Raw genomic sequence first — 22,972 nt, 5'->3', positions numbered from 1 at the left:
TGATGTAGACTCTGGGTTCTGGGTGATGACGACGTGTCAGCGCAGGTTTGTCAACCGTAACAAAGGTACCAAACGGTGGGGCTTGATAGTGGGGAGCCCGTGCATGCCGGGGGGAGCAGGGGTAATTCTCTCACGCGTGCTGTGAACCTGAACCTGCCGAATGCCCGTCAGCTAAAGGAATCAACGGCTTATTGCCTTGGAGGGGACGCAATCACAGAGTCCACAGCCCTGCACCTGAGGTGCCATTCAAAGAGGCGGGGACCCATCAGGCAGAGTGGATAAGGGTGGTGACCAGCAAACAGCACCACACACATCCTCGGCCTGTCTCAGGGACGGGGGCGTGGGCTGCGTCCTGAAGGACGTGTGGGCCCCCGTCCACACAGTGCACGACGCCCAGGCAGCTGAATCTCCCACTTGTCCAGAAAGCCTCTTCACGGCGCCCTGACTCCTGCGTCTGCGTCCACAGTGACCTTTGAAAGGTCCAGGCGTGGGGGCCATGCTCAGGTGCCCACGTGGAAAGCAGCCAGAGGAGGGAGGCCAAGCTCCCAGGAGCAGAGGGCATGTTTGGGGAAGAGCCGAGACTGGACAGAGGCTGACCTGGGCCCGGGCGCCCTGCCCTGAGCCATGGTCAGTCTGTGGGTCAGTAACTTTCCCATGGGGACGGGAGGTAAGAGCTGTCGCCCCAAGTTATGCTGTAAGTGATCCAACTGGCTCTGAGCTTCGCAGGCTGGGAGTGGCCTCCACCAGCACAGAATGAGCCCTGGGACTCGGCGTCCAGGCTCTGAGCCGTGCCCTGGGCCCTCCCGTTGCTGCTGCACCTCCCGTGCAGGTGTGGGATACATAGCACGCGTGCTGGGACCTCCACAGGGCGAGCCCTCGTCTCAGATGCACACGGCTCCCTCAAAACCCTGGGCTCAGAGGTGATGACGTAACAGGCAACTCTCCGGTTACCTGTTCAAACCTCCACCTGCCGTGCGGTCCCTGCGAGGCCCCTCTGCAGGACCTGTTCCCTCAGAGGGAAGACGGGTCTGTGTCTATCTGTGCTCCTGCCTTGAGACCAAGAGCCCGCGGGTCCAGGCCGCCTAACAACGGGGGAGGGGGCCAAGCGATAGGACCCAACTCCAAGCCACGACCCCACCACCCCCGGCTACGGCCCTCGGACGTGGGCCACCCCGTGGAAGCTTCTCTGGTTTGACAGTTCAGTGCACGAACCTCCCCACCTCCTCCCTACCACGTAAGTGAACCTGCTAAATTAATGTGGCTACTGCACAGAAAGACATACAGAAATAAAGACTCCTGCCTCCCCTTCTTTCCTGGGGTACCACCCCTAGAGCCATGGCAGGCTTGTCTGAAAAGTAACTAGGAGCCTCACAGAGCACTCCCACAAGGACCTGGCTTCTAGCTTTCCTTCCAGAGAGTGTGCAAAGGAGCACTGACAAACGAGCTGCTCAGATGAGGACTCTCTGTGCTGGGACCACTGAACATCTTGAGCTATCTGTAGTGAGCTGGACGGACCCAGAGTCTGTCATACAGAGTGAAGTAAGTCAGAAAGAGAAAGACAAATACCGTATGCTAACACATATATATGGAATCTTTAAAAAAAAATGGTTCTGAAGAACCTAGGGGCAGGACAGGAATAAAGACGCAGATGTAGAGAATGGACTTGAGGACATGGGGAGGGGGAAGGGTAAGCTGGGACGAAGTGAGAGAGTGGCATTGACACATATACACTACCAAACATAAAATAGATAGCTAGTGGGAAGCAGCCGCATGGCACAGGGAGATCAGCTCGGTGCTTTGTGACCACCTGGAGGGGTGGGAGGGGGAGGGTGGGAGGGAGATGCAAGAGGGAGGGGATATGGGGACATATGTATACGTATAGCTGATTCACGTTGTTATACAGCAGAGACTAACACACCATTGTAAAGCAATTATACTCCAATAAAGATGTTAAAAAAAAAAAAAAAAAAAAGGCTCGCAGGCGGCTGGAGCAGAGATGTTCCCAGTGAATCAGGGTCAGGCCTGGGGGTGGTGCAGGTCAGGGCCTGAGCAGGGGGCGTGCAAACAGGGGCCAGCAACCTCACCTTCCCAAACACGGCCACGCGTGTCTTGTCAATGTACTGCTCCTTCAGCATCATCCTGCAAGGTCAAGGAGGCGGGAGTTAGCGCGCGCCACGGCTGAGTCGTGCAACCCTGCGGTCTAGAGCCGTGTTCTCCAACCATTTCAAGGATGAAAACCCCTACTTTAATCAAAGGAAATACTAGAATTCTAGTATCATCGGTCATTGCTTTTGCTTTACGCCAAGCGCCCCTGCCATCACTGTGGCGCGGCCGGGCGTGTAAAGCTGGCTGAGAACCAGGAACGCGCAGCAGCAGAGAATGTTCTGGAGACGCGCAGGCCCGCCTGGGTCCCCGTCTCCCTCACTTGGACCACGTCGTGACTCCCAGCCACCAGGCTCTGGGAGGGTCCTCCGGGATCAGCAGGAAGAAAAGGCTCTCCGGGTGCGAGTCGGCTTCGAGTCAGGGCACTGGGTCCCCCTTCACCTGCAGAGTCCTCTGTCCCCAACTCCTGGGAGGGGTCCCTGTCTTGGACCTGTTTGGTGGCAGAATCACTCCTGCCAGAGCTCTGCCTTGGATGCCACCAGCCCGGCGCCCAGGCTGGCGCTGCCCGGTCCTGCCTTGTCCCTGCCCGCATCTCACTGCTCTCCCCGTGGTCCCTGGTTTCCCCCCGCCGAGTGGCTGGAATCTTTCTGGGTTCTGGACCCTCACTCGGCAGCAGGAGTCCTGCCACCTGCTGGCCAGTAACTGGCTTCTTTCTGAGCCTTCCTGCTGCTCTCTCCACCTGCCACCACCGCGGAGCCTCCTTCCCCCAGCTTCCGGTCACCCCTGGGTATTGCCCGCTGATTATTTTCTTGCGTCTGCTCTCTGGAGCCACCCCAGGCCCTCTGACCGCCCTTCTAAGCCTGGAGGACTGTAAACCTCCGGGTCCTGGGCCCTGAGAGTGCCCTATCCTTCTCCAGCCAACTCTCCAAGGACACCCACGTCCTGGGACCCGGCCTGCCCTTCATGGTTGGAGCAGCGCTTCCATTATGATGTTGGAAGCAAACGGACCCCGTTCCCGGGGGTGGGAGGGGAGAGAGGGAGGGCCCAGCGCAGAGCAGCAATTGTCCTGACTCCTCATGATGATACAAATTCAAGTGACTTTTGTACTTTTATTACAGTCAGCCCTCCGCATCCACAGGTTCCACCCCCACAGATCCAACCAACTGCGTATTGAAAATATTGAAAAAAAAATCCAGAAAATTCCAAAAAGCAGAACTTGAATTTGCCTCACCTTGGTAACTATTTACACAGCATTTACATGGTCCTTACAGCTGTCCACACAGCATTTACACGTAGGGGGATTGTAAGGCATTGAGAGATGCGTGTATCCTAAGTACACAGGACGATGTGTGACGGTTGTGTACATGTGCTCCACCATTCCACAGAAGGGGCCTAGGGAGCCGAGGACTGTGGTACCCACGTGGGTCCTGGAACCAGTCCCCAAGGATAACGAGGGCCAACTGTGTATTACTATTGTTTCCCCAGAGTATTTGTGGAAAATTGATGATTCATGCATGTTCATCCTGTGGATGGATGTTTGATTCCATTTCAGAATACTAGTGAGAACAAGAGAACTGGCCCCACTACCTTCCCATCCTCCTCCCTCCACCCCTCGTCCCCATCCATCCCTTGAGCGTGTGTCATCTGTAAGCCTCAGTGCCGAGTCTTAGGGACAAAGGCTAATTCACAGGCCTTATTGTCAGAAGCTTCCACTCTCCGAGTCAGGATATCTTGTGTCCAATTCCTGCTCAGCTACTAAGGGGCTGTGGGACCTTCAGACAGGTCACTGAAACTTTCTGGGGAGAAACAGAAGAGGCTCCAGACACTGGGACACCAGGCTCAGTGTGGGGTGAGGTGCAGGATTGCAACAAGCCAGCCAACTCCGAGTCTGCACCCTACGTGGGCCTCCCTCGGCCTCTCGTAGACGCAGGTACTCAGGAATGTGATGCGCAGGCTGGAGAAGCTGACCTCCCCTGCAGAGGATACACACCATATCGAGGGGTGTGGGTCTCTGCAATGAAGAGCTGGATGCCCTCCCCCACCCTCGGTAAAGCCCACCCGCCAACAGCTCACAGTCTGCACACAGAACTGGCGCCCCGGTTAGTGCCTCTCTTATGAGTGAAGAGGCAGCCAGGTTTCATCAGAAATGTAAAGAATCTTCCAGATGAGGGCTTCCCTGGTGGCGCAGTGGTGGAGAGTCCGCCTGCCGATGCAGGGGATGCGGGTTCGTGCCCCGGTCTGGGAAGATCCCACATGCCGCGGAGTGGCTGGGCCCGTGAGCTGTGGCCGCTGAACCTGCGCGTCCGGAGCCTGTGCTCCGCAACGGGAGAGGCCCGCGTACGGCAAAAAAAAAAAAAAGAAAAAAAAGAATCTTCCAGATGAGAGAGTCCAAACCCAAACAACAACAACAAAAAACCTCAGAACCAGAGGGAACAGAGGTAATTCAATGAACAGAAGAAAATCGTCCTAATATATCTAGACAGACAAAAAATATTGAACCAATTAGACAAGAAGAGTATGCTCTTGGATGAAGAGAGAAGGCTAGGGATTTTGAAGTGTCATGCCTGAAAATAAACATTCAACAGAAAGGCTGGAATATAGGAGAGAAAAGGTATGATGAGAATAAACTGGAAGCACCAAAATAGTACAATAAAAGTTCCAGAAAGAAACAACAGAGCAAAGAGAAACTATCAACACATTATAGTAAAAACTTTCCAAGACTGAAGAACAATTATTCCCCAGATTGAAAAGTCCCACACCAATGGCTGAAATTTCAGGATACCAGGATTAAAGACATCCTTCTTCTGAAAAGGAGAAAGAAGCAGACCATCTGCAAGGATCAGCAAATAGAATGACATCGTTTTTCTCACCAGCAACACGTGGTGGACGATTCCAGGGCCTTCTAGACAGAAATGATTTTGTTTGTAGGTTTTATATCTAGATAAACAGTAATTTCAAATGTGGGAATAGAATAAAGACATTTTGAGATGTTTTCTAGATATATGAAGGAAAAAGTAAATAAAAAGGGAGACATATATCTGTTGCCCTTTGGCCTATGACCCAGGGTGTGTGCAAAGGACCCAACACAGGAGAGTGGTGAAAAGGGCCTCAAAAGTGACCCTATAGACACCTGGTCCAAATGGACGAGAAGAAAGGGGACTACAGCTCAAGAAAAGAACGTTGGAACTGATAGATTACTAGTATGTTTGAGCATCTGGGAAGAATACTCATGGGAGCCCGAGTGGCATGCAGGAGCAACTGGAAATATTATGAGCAGGTACCAATACATAGAAAGTTACCCAAGTGAAAGACAACGCAGCACTTCAGGAAAAATGAAGTGATGTAAAGGGAAGAAGGGCACGAAGAGACCACCAGGGTCTGAGGTCAGCACCATTTACGTAGTGAGCCTGCGCCTCAGACTGCTGATCTAACCAGGCAGTTGATGTAACAGTTCTGGGAAGACGATGGTACAGAGCAGCTAAATCCTCACCTGCGACAACAGGAAGTCACGTGATGAGGAATCGTGACGTGAGGACAACTGTGCTCAGAAGAGACGAGGTGAACTTGAGGAAGGGGATGATGCGCCTGAGGGTGCTTGTGTCTCCGGGAAGCGGGGCTGGTGGGGGGTTGGGCGAAGGGCAAGGGAATTTGTGTGGGTCATTTAAGCCTTTGTTATGGGTTGAATTCTGCAAAATATGTTGAATTTCTAATCCCTCAAACCTTAGTATGGGACAGTATTTGTCAATAGGGTCCACTGCAGATGTAATTAGTAAGTTAAGATGAGGTCACGCTAGAGTGACTCGTGTCCTCGTAAGAGGAGGAGAGACACAGAGACCCAGGGAGGACGCGGCCAGTGGAAGACGCAGGATTGGAGGGACGCAGCTACAAGCCAAGGACTGCCAGCGACCACGGGGAGCTGGAGGGGGCGAGGAAGGGCCCCTGCCCTGCGGTGGTAGAGAGCGCGCGGCGCTGCCCACACCTTGATTTTGCCGTTCCAGCCCTAGGAAACTAACACAACACTTTAATACTTTTGCTTTTTAAAAACATTGTGCAGGTATCATAGGATAGCCTGGCAGACTTCAAGTCACGTCTGCCAGGCTTAGGAGTTGGAGGTGTGTGCAGACGCGCGCACACACACACACACACACACACACACACACACACACGGCCTAGGTTGACTTTCAAAGCACGGCAGGCATACCCACACACGTGGAACCATTGAATACGTTTCTCCAAGTTTCTGAATTCTCTTCTAAGGACCCAAATCCTTGATACACAGACGTGCGTCTGGGAATACCTGGTGAAATGGTCAACCTGGCCCCATAAGGATTCTGCCCCACGGCCTGAGGTCCAGACCACGACTGCTGGGATTGTGTAGCAGTCTGCAGAGACCACGGAGCGTGGAGAAAGCCACGTGAACCTCAAAGGGCACGGGGCCCGGGTCTCAGGCGCCATTCCAATTCATAAAATACATCGGATTTTTATTCTCAGCCCTACTTCCACATTCGCAGGCAGCCTCTGGTCTCCGGCAACCCCTCCATTTAATTACCTGGCGATTCACTTCCTGATCTAAAAACCACAGGTCTTGGTAAGGATCCTCATTTGTAAAGTACTCAGGAGTCTCCCAAGGAAAATACTTTTTACCAATATCAAATATTTTTATTATCTTTTGCTATTTTTCACTCATCAGCGGGCAGTTCCTGTGTGATGGCTGTTTCCTGGAGAGCAGTGGAGCCCTGAGGCGGACCAGCTTGACCCAGGCGTAGGCACGTGTTTTATCACTGGGATGCTCTGAGGCGCAGCAAGGCCCCGGCGTCCTTCTCCATGGAGCAGGTGCTGAGCTCTGCTCCACGGCAGGGTCTGCAGAGGCCCCGAGTGAGGACGGGGGAGGCTCTAGCCTCCAGAAGCGCATCTGGGGGAGGTGGGCTGACACCCTGGGAGAAGCAGTGCTCGCACCTTCCAACCTTCCACGTGTCCACACCGTCTCAAGCTGTCCCCGCCAGCGACCGGCAAGGGGTCCTCCGAGGCCCGCCTCAGCTTGGCAGAGATGCTTGAAGCCCAGCTGCCACGGGAAGCCCGCTCTGTGTGTCCGTCCTTTCCCGTGTCAGAGCCCCTGCAGTCTGACGGCTCTGCCCCTGCTGCGCTCTGGGCCGCGCGTCCTGCAGAAACGCACCTTCTGCACATCTAAGTGTGTGTTGGCACCGCTTCCCGGGGACCCATGCTGACGCAGGTGTCACGGGCCACACAGCTGCTCTCAGCACCTTCAGAGTCAGGGAGCCTCACAGCCAGAGACTTGATGGGGCAACTTGGAGGGGCCAGCGGGAGGAATGTGGTCAGCACATTTGTCCTGCCCTCTGCTGGGGGCAGCAGAGCGTCGAGAGGGACACAGAGCTCACCGCTCCGCTCCACGCCCGTCTCCGTATCTGTCCGCTTACAGATCTTGCTGACGTTGCTGCAGAAATGCTTCTTCCACAGCATGGTGCTGCCCCTGCCCTCCCGGGGCCTCCGACAGCCCCAGCGTACCCCACATCGATCCCCTGGATCTTCCTAACCCTGCCATATGCCTTTGAAGACACGTATGTTATTTCTCTCTCCTTAAACCACCCCCTTTGAATGTTTCCTGCCAGGACTCTGACCCATAAAACCTGCTACACCGCTACCAGCATTACGGTTCTGAAAAATAAAGGTGGCTTTGTCACCTCCGGCTCTGGAAGATGGTGTGGGAGGGTCTCAGCCCACCCCACGTCTCCAGGCATCCCCTGGCCCCAGCGCGGCCCACACTGGGCTTACTGGGGGCCCTGGACCTCATGCGCCTTTGCGTTACCGGGACCGTTGCTCACAGCACTCGCGCTCCCTGGGCAATCCCCACTACCCTTTGAGGTGGGGTCTTGGCAGAAAGCCACCTCCTCCTAGAAGCCCCTCCAGGCAGGGCTGTCTGTGCTCCTCTGCTCCCAGACCACCGTTCGCGTGGCCCTCGCCTGGGAGGGACATGCTTCCAGCTGTGGTCGGGGGAGAGCCCCTGCTCCAGGACTTCCTCCAGGTGATGGACGAAGTTGGGACAACTGCCCGTGGCTGCGGAGCTTTGGGGAGCTAGGGTGGGGAGCTGGTCTCAAGGTCTCTTAAACTGAACAGACTGGGCTATTTCTTTCTAATGAAAATACGGACCCAGATCCTAAACAAAGCTTCGTAGAGTTTTCCATGGCTGAGACACTTGGGCGTCAGCTTCCGGAGAAGGTCTGCGTGGCTGCTGACGGCTGTAAGGCTTGCGATGGTTCGTCTTCCTGTTCCTGGGAGCCTCAGTGGCCTGAGAGCTGACATTACTTACTGTTGCCCTGGAACAGGTTCTGCCCTGTTTTTGAACAGATGGCCGATCAATCCCTTATTTCTAGAAGCACCGTGAGTGTGAAACAGCCGGTGCCCTCTCGTCCCCTGCTCAGAGCGGGGCGGCCACACCAGCCAGGCTGGCAGGATGTCTGAAGGACGCCGCGTCCTCCCCCAGGGCCTCGGGGGGCCCGCGAGGACTCCAGGCTTCCTGGGAGGAGTCAGAGCAGGGCAGCAGGTGGGGAAGGACAAAAAGAGGGGGGCTCCGAGGGAGGGGGCTCTGCGGTCAGCCTTGTCCCATGCCTCCCAAGCCTGACCTGGGCCCGCGTGCTTCTCCAGAGGGGTCCCTGTGGCCCACGTGCCGCTGCTGCCTCTCCTCCTTTCCCGGCTGTGTTGTCACCACGCTTCCTTCCTCCGCCTGGGGCGGTGGACCGGTCCCCAGCCCACCGGGTCTCAGGGGTATTGCCCCCCTGCTCCAGGGTGATGCTTCTGGGTTCAGGGCGACAGGAGGAGAGGTTTGTTGGGTGCCCCAGGGAGGCTCCTCCCTTCCCTCCTGGAGGTTTCTGGAAGTGGCTCGACCTGCTGGCGGTGCTCTGGCAGCCGTCCTGTGAGCGTGAGAAGAGGTTCAGCACAAGGCCACGTGCTTGGCTGAGTGGAGAGACGAGAGAGCCGGGCCTGCAGTGGCACTGCTGGGCCCCTGAGCAACCAAGCTGAGGCCTGACGTCCCCCTGGACTTCCAGCGCCAATACACTGTCGTGTTTTTAAAGCACGTTTTACGTTGGGTGTGTGTGTGCGCGTGTGTCTGTGCTGTTGTTAACTTCCAGGCAAAAGCATCCTGACGGGAGCGACTTCCCAGACTCGGGTCCTCAGCCATCTCTCCTACCCCTGTTCTCTGCCTGTAGCATGCGCTGGTCTGATCGTGTCGCCTCTCTTCACCAGCTCACGACTCCCTCGAGGAGAGTGGGCCATTCGTTCACGCACTCATGGTTTCACCCACTTAGAAATTATTTACTGAGTACACACCACGTGCCATCAATCTTTTTAAAAACAAGAGCGAAAATGTTCTGAAAAGTCAGTAAAGTGAACTCTTTTAAACCTGCAGAGCACACAGTCACGATGACACACGGGATGCAACGTCCAGCCTTCTCACAGCCCTTCAGTCAGCACTTATTCATCTGGGTGCTGTATGCCGCCCTTTCCATATGCCCAGCATCCAACCTCGCGCACCCCGCTTCACAATGAGGACGACAAGTGTGCGACGTGCTCTTCTTGTCCCTCCGAGCACCGGAGTCCGTGGGTCTGGCTGCATCTCCCTGGTAAAGTCATGTCTGGCCCTACGGTCCGCTGTGCCGTAAAACTGTGGAAACTCTATTTCTACAGATGCGCCTGCAGGCCAGTTAGTCGGGCACAGGTTCTTGATGTCTCTTATTCCGGGGCAACAATAAAATTCAATCAGTAACTTCCCCTGCACTAAGCCCCTTTCTGTTCTCGGTGACACTCTATCCATCCTGCTGCCTCGGTGACAGGGATGTGAAGAAACCAAGGGACAAAACGTGCCTGTCAGCGGGGCTGAGCGGGGGTCTGACTTGCCGCCTGGAAGCGCAGGGGGTCCTTCCTCAGGAACGCAGTGACCCGCTGCGTGGCTCCAGCCCCACTCACGTCCTCTCTCTCTCAGGGCCCCAGCCCGGCTCTCCCCCCGTGATCAGTGGCCAAGGTCTACAACCACAGCACGCCCACGTCATGGTCTCCGCACCCGCTTTCAATCAGCGAAACGGACAGGCCACCGAGCTGTGTGATAACGAGGATACAAGTCTTTGGGAGAAGATTACTAACAGGAATTCACTGTGGAATGGCCCAAAGACTTTGTAAGTACAAGCAAATCGCAGGTGAAATGTGTGTTGACAAGAAACACGCGTCTGGAGAGGACCGCGGCGCAGCCCAGGTAGGAGCTGCGGCCGCCCCCCGCCCCCTCTCCCCCCATTCCAGTGGTGCCTCCGGGGGCCCTCACCTCACAGCCTCCATCTGGTCCTTCTCCTCCAGGGAGCCCAGCCTCCGCTTCACCTCGTGCAGCAGCTTGGTCCCTTGGAAGCCGCTGCCACGGCCGTCGCACTTGACCACCACGGCCCCGTGACTACTCACCATCACCGTCTCCCAGCTCACCTCAAACTTCTCAGCCACGCTCTGGCTCCCCGGGGCGCCATCCCTGGAAAGACAGGCCAGGGCTTGGCACGTGGCTTGCAGCAGCGGCTGGTCCAGCCGACATCAGGTCCGATGATGCTTCCCCAGGGGCTGGCAGTGCCCTCCCCGGAGGGCGCCCGAGACCCCGGCCACGACGCCCGGCTCCACAACTCTGTACACCCGGAGGGCGATGGGGAAACTGAGCTCCCAGGACCACCCTGAGCACAAGGTCACCGAGGGGCATGTTCTCGGAGAGAGGAACTTTGGAAAGTCCTTCCACGTCCCCCCTCGGTTGGTCTCCCCACACGGCCTGACTCGTCCTGCCCTTCCTGGGCGCAGTTTCCCAGGCTGCCGCCTTGGTCCCCATCATGTGTTGCTCCTTCTGGTGGCTCCTGGTTTGAAAGAATTCCCTCTGTCTGGTTCGCTCTGCAGCAGAGCCTGCGGCTGACCTGGGTGGCCTTCCTGTCCGCGTCTCCGGGGGCAGCCTGTCCACTGCCCCCTCAGAGTATCGCCCATCACTTAGCTGGGTGGGGTGTGGGTTCTCTTGTTCGCGTGGCTTCCCTGTTTCCCGACTGGGGGCACGACCGTGTGAGCTCGTCACCCACGGCGCGTGTTCTCAGCCGGGACTCGGCCAGAGCTGCCGACGGGCCTTGCAGCTGGGGACACGGCTGCTGAGCGTTCACTAGTGCTGATGGGGGTGAGGAAGCTCTAAGTGACTTTCCTTCTGGAGGGGACACAGGGTGAGCAGAAGGGACGGCCGACGCCAGGCCCAGGGCCCTCAGAAACGGCGACAGACACAACGCCCCTTCTGAGGCTGGCCGCCCCTCCAAGGAGGCCACAGCTACTGCACCACTGTCATCCTGGCCTTCTGCCGGGACAGGAGTGCAGGCAAGGGGTGTGTGTATGTGTGTACGGGTGTGTGGTGTGTGTGTGTGTGCTGTGTATACTGGTGTGTATGTGGTTTGTGCGTGTATGTGAGCATGTGTGGTGTGATGTGTGTATCTGTGTTGTGTATGTGTGTTGCGCACGTGTGTATACCTGTGAGAGTGTGTGTGCTGTTGTGTGTGTTTGGTACATTCACGTGGTGTGCGTGTGTGTGTGTGTGTGTGCGTGTGTGTGGTCGCTGGCCAAGTCCAGACGGTGAGGACAGCGGGTTAGGGGCAATAAGCGGGGGCAGCACAGTGGGTCGTGGTCCGGCGTCCTCACAGTGCAGCCTTTGTCACTGAGGGCTGGGCCCCAGGCCGGGCGCCAGGCAGGAAGCACAGGGTTAGTCAGGCTCTGGGGGGGTGATTTCACTGTGGTCCCTAAGGAGCCCCAGTGCAGGCCTCTGCTCTCCCCTGGACCCTTCCACATGAATACGGGGCTGCATCCCCAGAGGCCCCGAGGCTCAGGGTCTCCTCTGTCCCGTGGCCACTCACGCGCACGAGCGAGCGGCAGCCCTAACCAGGACCCACTACCGACCGTCAGAGGTGCTTAGAAAGCTCTGAAGTCGTTCTCGACATCCGACCCGGAAGCTTGCTAATCAGCACAAGGCAGATCTGGAATCATCCTGAGGACCAACGCCTGGTGTTCAAGGCCGCCTGGTGGCACCGGAGGAGCTGCTGGCCCCAACGAGACCCTGCCGGGCCCGCCTCCCGGGGCCCGGGGTGACCTCGGGTGCACCCGTCCGCCCTGCACGGTGAAGGTGGGTTCCCCATCAGCTTCCCTGCTGTCCCTGGGGCCGCTGACTGGCCACCGAAGCACGACTCCCGGAATGTGACTCAAGTCCTGCACTCACTGTGGCAAATCCCCCGAAATCGACTGGGGCCCCACTTTCCTTTGACGTCTGGGGTCAGCAGCTGTTACAGAGACAGCCTGCTGAATTGTTTCCAGTGATCAGTCTGCAGTGGACATCAGGCTCCCGCTTACCATCTCCATAAGAGTTTCATCCTGGGATACTTACACCACCAGGAGCAAGGGGTAGTGGGTGGTGTCCGAGAAGGTCGCTGGCTTGAGGATCTGAACGGGCAAGTCTAGGCAGAAACAGAACACAGGGCAGCAGTCAGGGGCCAGGAAGGGAGGGCCGGGACGGGCGCTGGCTGGGTGTGTCCGCCCTGGGGTGTGCTCCCGGGGGCCTGGGAGACGGGCACCCTGGAGGGTTAAGCCCGGTCCTCCACAGACAGGGGCACTCCGGCTCACTCTGGACTTGGGGAAAGCACCCAACCTCTTTAAGCTTAGTTTCTCCATCTGAAGCTTAACTGCAATCTTGACAACAGGAAAGTGTTGAAAAGCAGAAAAGCCTGGACCCCTGTGAGCACTTGCTGACAGCAAAATTCCAGGCAGGGATGGGGGGGGGACGAACCCCCAGGGCAGGGTGCACCTCTCTGCCGGGCAGCACTGCCCCAACAAGTAGTTAAGTGGGGACAGGCGGAGACTGAGGGCGGGGTGGGGTAAGGCAGGGGGCAGCGGCCCTGAGGGAGAGGCTAGAGCTGTGGGGAGCCTCCATGCAAAGCCAGGGGCTGCGCGGGCCTCCCCGTTTGCAGGATGGAACTGGGCAGGTCTGGCTGCCTGCGGAGCCAGCGGGAGGGAGCTGGTGCAGCCGTGGGTCCTGCAGCCAAGGTCCTTTGGATCTGGTCCTTGGCAACCAGGATCCAGTCTGGGAGGGAGGGGGCCGTTTCCCTCACTGCTTTCTCTGTTCTTCCCCAAACAAAGCTTCCTGCGCAAGTTAGAAATTGTTTATTGACATTAACTACAGCCCAGATGAGCGATTAAGTTGGAATCAGTGGCTTTTTCAGTACAGTTACTGTAGATACACCCCAGGCTGGGGGCTGGCTTAGCCGCCTGCTCTGACCAGGGTCTCATTACTGATTCGGGCTGAATGTTAATGGCTTGCAAATTAGATCAATGGCCCAGGGACCCTGGACTTTATCACTGAAATATACATAAAACATGGTCTGGGCTGCTTCCTGCCACTGATAAGCCCATGGGCAGGCTTTGGCCACAAGCGGCTGAATACATTCAGAGAGTGTTCCTGGAGTTGGAATGCTTCTCTAAGGAAAGCCTTAGCCTCCGGTAGCATTAAATGAAAAACAAAGCATAACAAAATAAAAACAGTCTGTAGGGTGACATCATTCGGATTTCCTGGGACCCCAAGGGGCGATGAGCAAATGCCGGCCCTGCACACAGCTGTCCCTGCTCTCCCTGCATCTACGTCCCCGTTTACCCGCAAGGAAAACCTCACCCTGGAAAGAAACCTCATGTGCAAGGGGGGCCGGGAGTTGGCTATTTGTTTCTAAAGACCCTTTTCTGCATTTTTGGAGGAGGGGATGGCAGGCACCCCTTAGTGCTCTGGGGTTTGGGAAACATTGTGTGCAGAGTGGATGGAGGAGGGCCCTGGGCTAGAAGCTGAGACAGGATCCTGTGAAGGAATATGATCTGGCCTCCAAGGCTGTGGTAGGAAGTGACAGATGGGAGAAAACTTGCTGATGGGGGACGGGGGCGGGCAGCAAGCTGAGGTTGACTGGCAGAGGCTGACTGGCCTTACAGGGCGTGACCTGTGCAGTCACGCAGGCCTGTGCAAGAGCCCTGGCTGGACTGGAAGCTCACAATAAGCCCCACGTTTTCATTTTGCTCGGGCCCTGCACCTTACGGGGCCTGCCTGAGGTCTGCAGATAAAGACCAGGGTAGGGGGGGGGGCCAGACCTGTGGAGGTTGCTTGCTCACTCATCCACCCTCCTATCCTTCCATCCATCCTTCCCTGCATCCCTGTCTCCATCCATCCAACCATCCTTCCCTGCATCCCTGCATCCATCCTTCCCTGCATCCCTCCATCCCTCCATCCACTATCAATCTGAAGTTGTTTTCTTGTTTTCTTGCCTCTGGTTCTTCCTTATAAAAGGAAAGCATGAAGATAAATGTCCAGTTAATTTGAGGGCTCTCACGAACTTGGATCTGCCCTGAGTGACTGGACTCCAGGTTCTGCATGGCAGTTTGAACCAGTCACTGATGCCTTCCCCACGGGCAGCCCAGACATTCCTTTGACCCATTTCCTGGCAATACGAAGTCTCAGCGATGGGGCTGTCTGTACAAGACACCCTGTATGGTCAGAGTCGCTCTCTTTACAGAAAACAGCTCAGCAGGGAAGAGGCGGAGACTTGAGATGAACAGGTCAGGAGCCGCGTCTCCAGTGCACACGTCCCAGGGCAGCAGAGGTTCTGCTTCCTGCCTGTGGGTAGCTGGTTTCGGGCCTGTCTGACTAGGGGTCGCCGGTTTCTGTCCCAGTGAAACAGCTCCCGGGCTCCTGTGGTGGGTTCCCGGGTCTCCCCGCTCTGCCTTATCGTGTCAGAGCCGCGCCTCCTGCAGGGCTCCTGAGCCCGCTTTCAGCCTGGACTTGCATCCTTCCTGCCCCTCATTTCTGTTCTGTGGTTCCCCAAGCCCTGATGACGGGCATCTGTGGACGGCCCAGTTCCTCTGTCTCCCTCTTTCTGACTGACAGCTCCTCTCCCGCTCAGGACTGGATGCGCTTGAACCCAGCCACCTGGGGCTGTGCTCCCTGGACATGCAGAACTGCCCTCGGTTCCAGAGCCGAGTGCATCCTGTGGGACCTGCGTGCGTCTCAGGGACGTTGAGAGAAACCCAGACCCGGAGAGGCGGTCGGGATGGCCCTGGCCTGTGGGCAGTGATGTCCCCGCCGGGCATGACTGCAGGCTCCGCTCATGCTTCTCCTAAGTCTATCTCTTTTCCCGCCTCAGGCCCTTCCATCTTGTTTCCTCCATCAGCCCCTCATCAGAGCGAGTGCACACGGGCCATTGTAAGAGAAAGGCCTCTGCACCTGTGGGCCTGGGGGAGACGGGTTGAAACACATCCTATTTTCCGACTTTTCTGACTGTCGCAGGTGAATCTCTCTCCCTACCTGTATCTCTAGCGATGTTTAGAAAGGTTCCCATATAGTGTGATTCCGTGTGGCCCAACGATAGGACAAGGATGAAGGTGCTGGAGGGTGAGGGCCCCCGTGTCGGCTGCCACCTGGGACAACCCCGCGGCTGGAATTCCACCAGCCTCCCGACCCACCCACGACCGACCATGCTGATGTGTCTCCCTCCTTCTCCCCTCTTCTCCACCAACCGAAAGCGACTCCAGGGACCCCTTCAAGCCCCACCTTGCTGGGAACCTTCACGGGACCCCAGTCCCTTCTCACGCTCTCCCCTGAGCTCCTGGGCCATTCCTTTCTGCTCTGAAGGACGCAGCTTTACGGGATGCACTGTCTGGGTGGATTTGATTTCGTTCCACAAGCTGAGCCTTGGTTCCTGCCCTTAGGGGCTCACGGTCTGTCAGGTGGCTGGGTCCAATCTAACAAGGGGTGCGGAGTGATACTCCAGGGCCCACCAGCCCTAGCGACAAGCCGCTGTCCCACTGAAGGGGCAGGGCAGACAAGGAGCTTCCAGACATGGGCTGGGGCGGCAGACACAGGCTCGGGCTACCACCTGCTCCCCCGGCCCAGGCCTGCAGTTCAGGCATCACTAGTCAATCTCCGCACTCTTTTCCATTGATCCCTGGCGACCTTCTAAGTTAGCTCAGGAGACGAAGTCTATTCACCAACCTCAGAGATGAGGGGCAGGTGGTACCTGAATGGATGACTCAAAGATGACTTCAAGGTTTGAAATCTAAGTTATCTGAAACCAGTCAGCACAACCGAAGGGCGTCACCCTCGAAAGGAGGAGCGCGTGGAGGGGGACACAGGGCTGGGGGAAGGACGGTGAGATGAGTTCGGAGCATTGTGCACTTGCGGTCCCCAAGGGCAGACGCCCGCTGGGTGGCAAAGCTCCGGGCTGGGCTGATGGGGGACTGTCTGCAGAGGCGAGGAGACTATGAGAACCCTGCTTCCCTCCAGGAGATGCAAGTCCCATTCCAGCCAGTGCTCTGGGGTCCTCGGGGCCTAGGGGTGCCTGCTGCAGGGCACGTGCTCGTAAAAGCTTATCGAATGGCTGAACGGACAGTTCAAGAGGGAGAAGGACGCAAGCCAAGGCAGAGCGCTGGATGGCCGCGGGCCGCACCGACCACCAACCCCTCACGCTGTTTCTCCAGCTTCCAGGACGCCTCTCAGCCCACGAGCAACGTTTAGACGTCAGATGATGAAGCACCGAGAACGTCAACGGCACAGAAGGGGAGCTTCCAGGGGACACGCTTTCCTGGATGGTATCATGACCGGTTCCGCCCCAACAAGGAGCGGGTTTCCGTCTGGGGTCTTGTCGAAACCGTCAGCCTCTCGAGGACAGAAACCACGTGCTCCTGTCTTTGTGTCACAGAGCGAGCATGTGGCTGTGAGCGCAGTCAGCTCAGCGCGAGCTTCCCCTGGCCCCCGGTCCCCCTCGCTGCTGAGGATGCAGTTCTAGCCCGTGCTCCCCCACAACCCCCCACCCGGCAGTCATGGTCAGGCTGTTTCAGAGCAGATGCGGTTCTCCCGTTTAAAGGAGCAAACGTAGCACTTACTGTAATCGTCAATCTCGATTTTCCTGTATTCTACTTTAGGCATCTGCCGATCGTTTACGGCTTTCTGTACGTGTTCATTTGTTTCTAGGTCGAAAATTTCTGAAAGAGAGAAAAATATGACACACTCAGATTCAGTAACCTCTTCTTGACGCCGTGAGTCTTCACGCGCCTCCTGTCGCTAGCTCCTGCGTCAGAGGAGGGCCACTGTTCCACGGCTGGAACCAGAGCTGCACACATTAGATCATGCGCTCAGGTCCCAGCACGAGGGGAGAGCCGAGCTCAGGGCAGGGGCTCCAGGCTGACGGCAGGTTCTTCCACTGTGTCCAGCGCCCCTGCCCCCCCGCGATCCTCACTCCCCACGGCGTTTCTCCCTCTCCCACACACACATGTTGCTTTAGGTGTGCTTGGTCTCAAGACTGCTGGTTTTGGGAGACCGACATCGTGCCTGTCAGGACAAGCGGTTTTACAAATGTAGTGGCCTCAATACCACTACAGAAAGGAGAGTAGAAGTTGGAGCGTGACCGTTATTACGTTTTCCAGGAAAAGTGGTTGGGCTCGGGTTTCTTGCCTTAGTCATAGGGGGTCTGGCTTTGGGGACCTTGGTCTGGACAGGCACTCGAGCAGTTAGTGAAGCCACGTGAGCCGCAGTGCAGGGGGACTGGCCCATCTCTCTTGGAGTCTGACCCGCACCGTAGACACACCAGCTCTGTGACCCTTAGGTTGTAACAGCTCAAAAGGCCTTGGCTGTGACCCTCTACCCCCATCAGCCCTCTTCACTGATCCCCTGTGGACGTGGCCCTCCTGTTACGTGTCAGACTTCCTCCATCTGACACGTAACAGAACCCACCCCACTTCTTTTCTCCCCTCTCACCTCAGTCCTACCTGGGGACAACTTGTGGTTCATTTGAGGAAGTTTTATCTTTAAGGGGCTCGACAAGTCACTTTGAAACATTTGTGAACATTTTAAAGAACAAGCTAATCTCACAAGCATCCTCCATGATAAGTGCCTTTGAGGACAGCGGGCCCTGCACGGACGCGGGCGTCCACTCCACACAGGCGGGGCAGGTGGGTCATTGCTCAGGACCAAGACCTCCAGCAATGAGTGTCTTTTCTGTGGAGCCATGAGGATGGCCTCTGAGCATGATAAGCAAACTTCTGCGGGGCAGAGGCAGCTCAAAGTTCCCAGGGCCGGTGACAAGCACAGAAACAAAACAGAAGAACTTCTATGGGGGCAGAGGCAGCTCAAAGTTCCCAGGGCTGGTGACAAGCAAAGAAACAAAACAGAAGATGTTTTTCAAGTTTGTTAAGCACGTATTTGGATACTCAGCTTCGGTGAAAAGGTGAGGGGAGAAATGGTGAAACTAACACTCAAACAGGTAAGGTTACAAAGAAATCTGAAGTGGGACCCCCGCCAAATAGCACGCAAGAAATGCTGTCCTTGTGGAAAGCCAGAAGGAACCCTCGACCTTGTGGTCACACATGCAAGTTTGGGAGGGGATGCCCGACGCTGGCATGGTGTGCCTGCCCTACAGCCTGCCCAAACTCCTAACAGAGCAGAGAGGGCACTCATTCCCTGAGTCCAAATGCCCTCGGCCCTTTAACACAGCAGCCCAGGCATACACAGTCTGTTGAGAGGAGTTGGTTTAGGAGATATCAACTATCTATTCCCCATGTTCTATCCACACTTATAGGGCAGGAAGATTAGAAGGGAGCTCCACAAGATAATGAAAAAGAATAGCATTCTTCAAGTTCTTTGCTGCCTCAGGGCCTTTGCACTTGCTGTCCTATGTTGCTGGCTCTTCCCCCTCCATCAAGTCAAACATCACCTCCTCAAAGAGAAGCCCTGACCCTTCACCTCAGGTACCCCTCTCCAGGTACACCTCAGGTACACCCTCTCCAGGTGCGCTTAACACCAACTCTAGGAGATATGGTCATCTGCCTGGTTGACCCTATCCCACCCAAGGCATCAGTGTTCAGTCCCATCCCAGGGACAAAACACACTAGTTTCCAGGAACATGAATACATAAAGCTGTTTGTGGAAATCTGATTCATATTCTGGAAATGATGCATCTTCACAGTAGCCGAGTTTGGGTTTCGACCCAAGTCTTTCTTCCTTTTCCCACATGGAAAGGACTGAGAGGTCCTCCTCGGTGTTTCAGAAAGCCCGAAGGCTCTCAGAGGTTCCTGGCGCTCAGACCTCTTAGCGGTAAGAGCGAAGCGATTGAGGCCTATTAACCACTGCTTCCCGCACAAAGCAAAAAAACCCCCCAAACCGAAGCACATTTTTATTCAATTGATTGAAGAGTTGACGGTGCTTGAAGGACTAATGGTACACCCAAGTTAGTATTTAGTTAATTCTGGGAATTGAGGAAGTGCATTGAGGCAACCCAAACCCAAGCTTAGCGTAGGAGCTGGAGCACAGACCTTACAGGGTCTTCTGGAAGCCTCAGCCCTCTGGACCGCAACCTGGACCTCTCTGCCTGCCTATGAGATAAGCCCCGGTGGAGACAGGTGAGGGACTCGGGGTGTGCGAATGTGGGTCAGACCAGAGAAACGGACACTCGTGAGGATGAGGGAGTCGTCAGGAGCCCAGGAAGAATGTCTTCAGGGTCAGGAGCAAGGCTGAGTCCTTTGCTATCAGAGAAGCAGCACTGAGCTTCTGCTTCTGGGGGATGGACAAGGCTCCAGCGGGGGCCGACCTGGATGATCAAACTTCACAACGAAGAGACCTGGCGCAGCCTCTCAAGGTCTGCTATAACCTTCTCTCCGCGTGTCTGCATCGGGATTGGATATTTCTGACACCAGATGAGCCTGAAGGAGAAGCTTCGGGCTCAGGCTTGACGTGCTGCTTTGCAGCCTACAAGCTCGGCTTGCGTGGAGTTAACGAGAACACAGACTTGCCAGCGAAGCGCTGCGTTCCCTGTCCCTGGATCCGGGAGCCGCGGCTTCGTGCGGGAGCCCACGGCGTTCTAACCGCACACGGTCGTCCTAACCGCACACGGTCGTCCTAACCGCACACGGCGTCCTAACCGCACACGGTCGTCCTAACCGCACACGGCGTCCTAACCGCACACGGTCGTCCTAACCGCACACGGCGTCCTAACCGCACACGGCTGTCCTAACCGCACATGGTTGTCCTAACCGCACACGGGCGTTCTAACCGCACACGGTCGTCCTAACCGCACATGATTGTCCTAACCGCACACGGGCGTTCTAACCGCACACGGTCGTCCTAACCGCACACGGCGTCCTAACCGCACACGGCTGTCCTAACCGCACATGGTTGTCCTAACCGCACATGGCGTCCTAACCGCACACGGTCGTCCTAACCGCACACGGCGTTCTAACTGCACACAGTCGTCCTAACCGCACACGGCGTTCTAACCGCACACAGTTGTCCTAACCGCACACGGCGTCCTAACCGCACACGGTGTTCTAACCGCACACGGCATCCTAACCGCACACGGCATCCTAACCACACATGGCGTTCTAACCGCACACGGTCGTCCTAACCGCACACGGCGTTCTAACCACACACGGCGTTCTAACCGCACACGGTTGTCCTAACCACACACGGTTGACCTAACCACACACGGTTGTCCTAACACCACGGCGTTCTAACCGCACACGGTCGTCCTGACCGCACACGGTCATCCTAAGCACACACGGCCTCCGCAGGACTAGCTAGTCCCTCTGTACTGAAATGCCACCCTTCACAGAAAGGCGCCAAAGCAACAGACTATTAAATTTAGTTAAATATTAGATTTCTCATTTAATGATTGCCCACACAACTGGTTTTATCAGCAGAGAGCTGGCTGTCCCACAGGGGAGCTGAGTTAAGCCATTTTATTTGTTCCCATAATTGCATTCAGAGACGGCAGAAGCACGGCAGAGGAAATAAGAAAAGACCGGCCTCTTCCCGAAGGGTTCTTCTTTTGACACCAGGGCCGTGGGGACCTGCAGTCTGAAGCATGCAAACGGCCACCCCTCAATCAGATGTGAGCCCCTCTCATGTTTGGTGGAATCAGCTCTTATCAGATCTGGGCACGTGGAGCCTGCAAGAACCAGGGCAGCTGATGACGGCTGCTCCCCGGCTGTGCCCCAGCGGGCAGACGCCGAGCGGTGGTGACCGCGGCCGTTCTGAGACTCTGCTGGCTCTGGGCCTTGGAGGAATTGCCACTTGGCCGGATTTGGGGACACGAATGACCAGAATCAACTGGAAGCCAATGAGCAGCCGAGCCAGAGGAGAGAAGAGCCGCCCGCCCCCCTCTCGTGTTTCTGAGGGGAGTGGGAGAGCGGGGACTGCATGCAGATTGCAGACTACTCGAGTCTGGCCGCCCGCCGGGTTTTTCCGGGCCCTTCCCGGCGTGTTTCGGACAGCTTCCTTTTGTGCACCTGTCCTGGCAGCATCAGGGCCCCGTCCTCCCTGCTCGGTGGCTGCAGCATCGCAGACGCGGCCTGCCCACCCCGGGGCTGCACGGCTCAGACTGGACCCCGGCCTGAGGCTGGCACGGACGCCCTCCAGACCCCCATCTCACCTGGAGACTGTGTTCTCCAGCTCCCAACGTCCAGTTGTTAAGCCACACAGTTTGGGTGGTAATTGTTCTCTTTGCCGTGTCTCTCTTTCTCTCCAGCCAGATTCTAAGCAACCTGGAAGCAGGGTGATGTAAGTGCATTCGTGGTGTGGGCACCGTGCCGGCAGGCGGGTGGGCTTGGTGAGAGGGGCCGTGCGTGGCTCCCATCCCATCAACTACATCCCAACTCAGGAAAGGGCACAGAGCCGTGGACCTGCCGGCCCTCCAGCGTCCCAGGGACGCCGAGGCAGGTGCCCTGAGGGGCAGAAGGCGCCATGTGCTTTGCTCGCTCCGCACTCTGTCAGCCAAACACCAGCTCGCCCCCAAACCTGCCGTGTTTTGGCCTAGAGCGAGCCGTCTGTAAACCCGATCGTCACCTGTCCCTCCAGAAGGGCTGCCAGTGTGTGTGTGGCGGGGGGTAGCTGCGGACCCGGAGGACTTTCCAGACACAGCGGAGGCCTTGACCGAGACGGGCACACACTGGCTGGCACCTCCTGGTATCCCCCCATCCTACCTGCTCGCCACGTGCCTGACAGCACAGGTGACATCCCCTGGGTGGGCCCTCGGAGGAAGATGGCAGGGGGGTCTCCCAGGCAGAGAGAACCGAGTGAGAAAGGGGACAGACACCAAACAGCCTGTGTCTGGGACAATCTCAAAGAACGCCTATGATGCCAGCCGGCCGTGCGAGTTGGTTTTGCTTCTGTGTAAAAACCCGACCGAAGGGAGTGGGAAGGAGAGGCCCTGTCTAGGAGTTCTGGTGAAGGAGGCACACCAGGCGCCCCGGTAACTTGGGGTCTGTGAGCAGCTGCCACGACATTGCGGGCGCTGCCGGGACACAGACCACGCTGAAACCGCCTGCGGCACTCTGTCCCGCGGGCTGTGCCGGGCAGGGAGGCGTGTGGTGCTCGCAGGCCTCTGCACCTGAATTGTGTCTGCACGCCGAGCTCACACCCCTACGCCAGCACCTGAGGAGTGTGCTCTGGTCCCGACCATAATTACGTTCTTAAGGAAACAGCTTCTAAATAATTCAGAGTCACATCTGTGACACCGCAGGCTCTGTCTGCAGATAAGATTTTCTAAAGGGAAAGAAGTCCAATATTCCCCGGGTGGCTCTGGGGTCGGGAGCAGAGGAGGAGGAAAGACAAAGACTTCCGAAACAGTAATTTCGAATTTCAGAGCAGGGTTGGGATCCAGGGAACGATCGCTGCCGTCCGACCCTGACCGGACCTTCGGGGCCCGTCTGCCGCCTGCCGAGCTGTGTTCCCCCGGCTTCTGTTTGCCTGTCACTGTCCCACCACGTGGGCCATACACAGCTGGACGTCCAGGCT

General features: G+C 56.8%; 1 protein-coding gene across 2 annotated transcripts in view; it reads right to left on the bottom strand.

The window, feature by feature from the left end:
* DPP6 (dipeptidyl peptidase like 6) overlaps positions 1-22,972 on the bottom strand; it is a 772,268-nt gene that overhangs the window by 8,366 nt on the left and 740,930 nt on the right. For both annotated transcript variants that reach the window (XM_060021180.1, XM_060021181.1), the window contains exons 18-21: positions 17,071-17,169; positions 12,545-12,614; positions 10,433-10,627; positions 2,085-2,139 (exon numbers count right to left, since the gene is read on the bottom strand). In XM_060021180.1, coding sequence (XP_059877163.1) covers positions 2,085-2,139; positions 10,433-10,627; positions 12,545-12,614; positions 17,071-17,169 — 419 coding nt within the window. The remainder of the gene's footprint in view (positions 1-2,084; positions 2,140-10,432; positions 10,628-12,544; positions 12,615-17,070; positions 17,170-22,972) is intronic.

This window comes from Delphinus delphis, chromosome 9 (assembly GCF_949987515.2).
Source record: "Delphinus delphis chromosome 9, mDelDel1.2, whole genome shotgun sequence".
NCBI classification, from domain to species: Eukaryota; Metazoa; Chordata; class Mammalia; order Artiodactyla; family Delphinidae; genus Delphinus; species Delphinus delphis.
The sequence above is the reverse complement of the archived record's forward strand: the minus strand, read 5'-3'. Positions and strand labels throughout refer to the sequence as shown.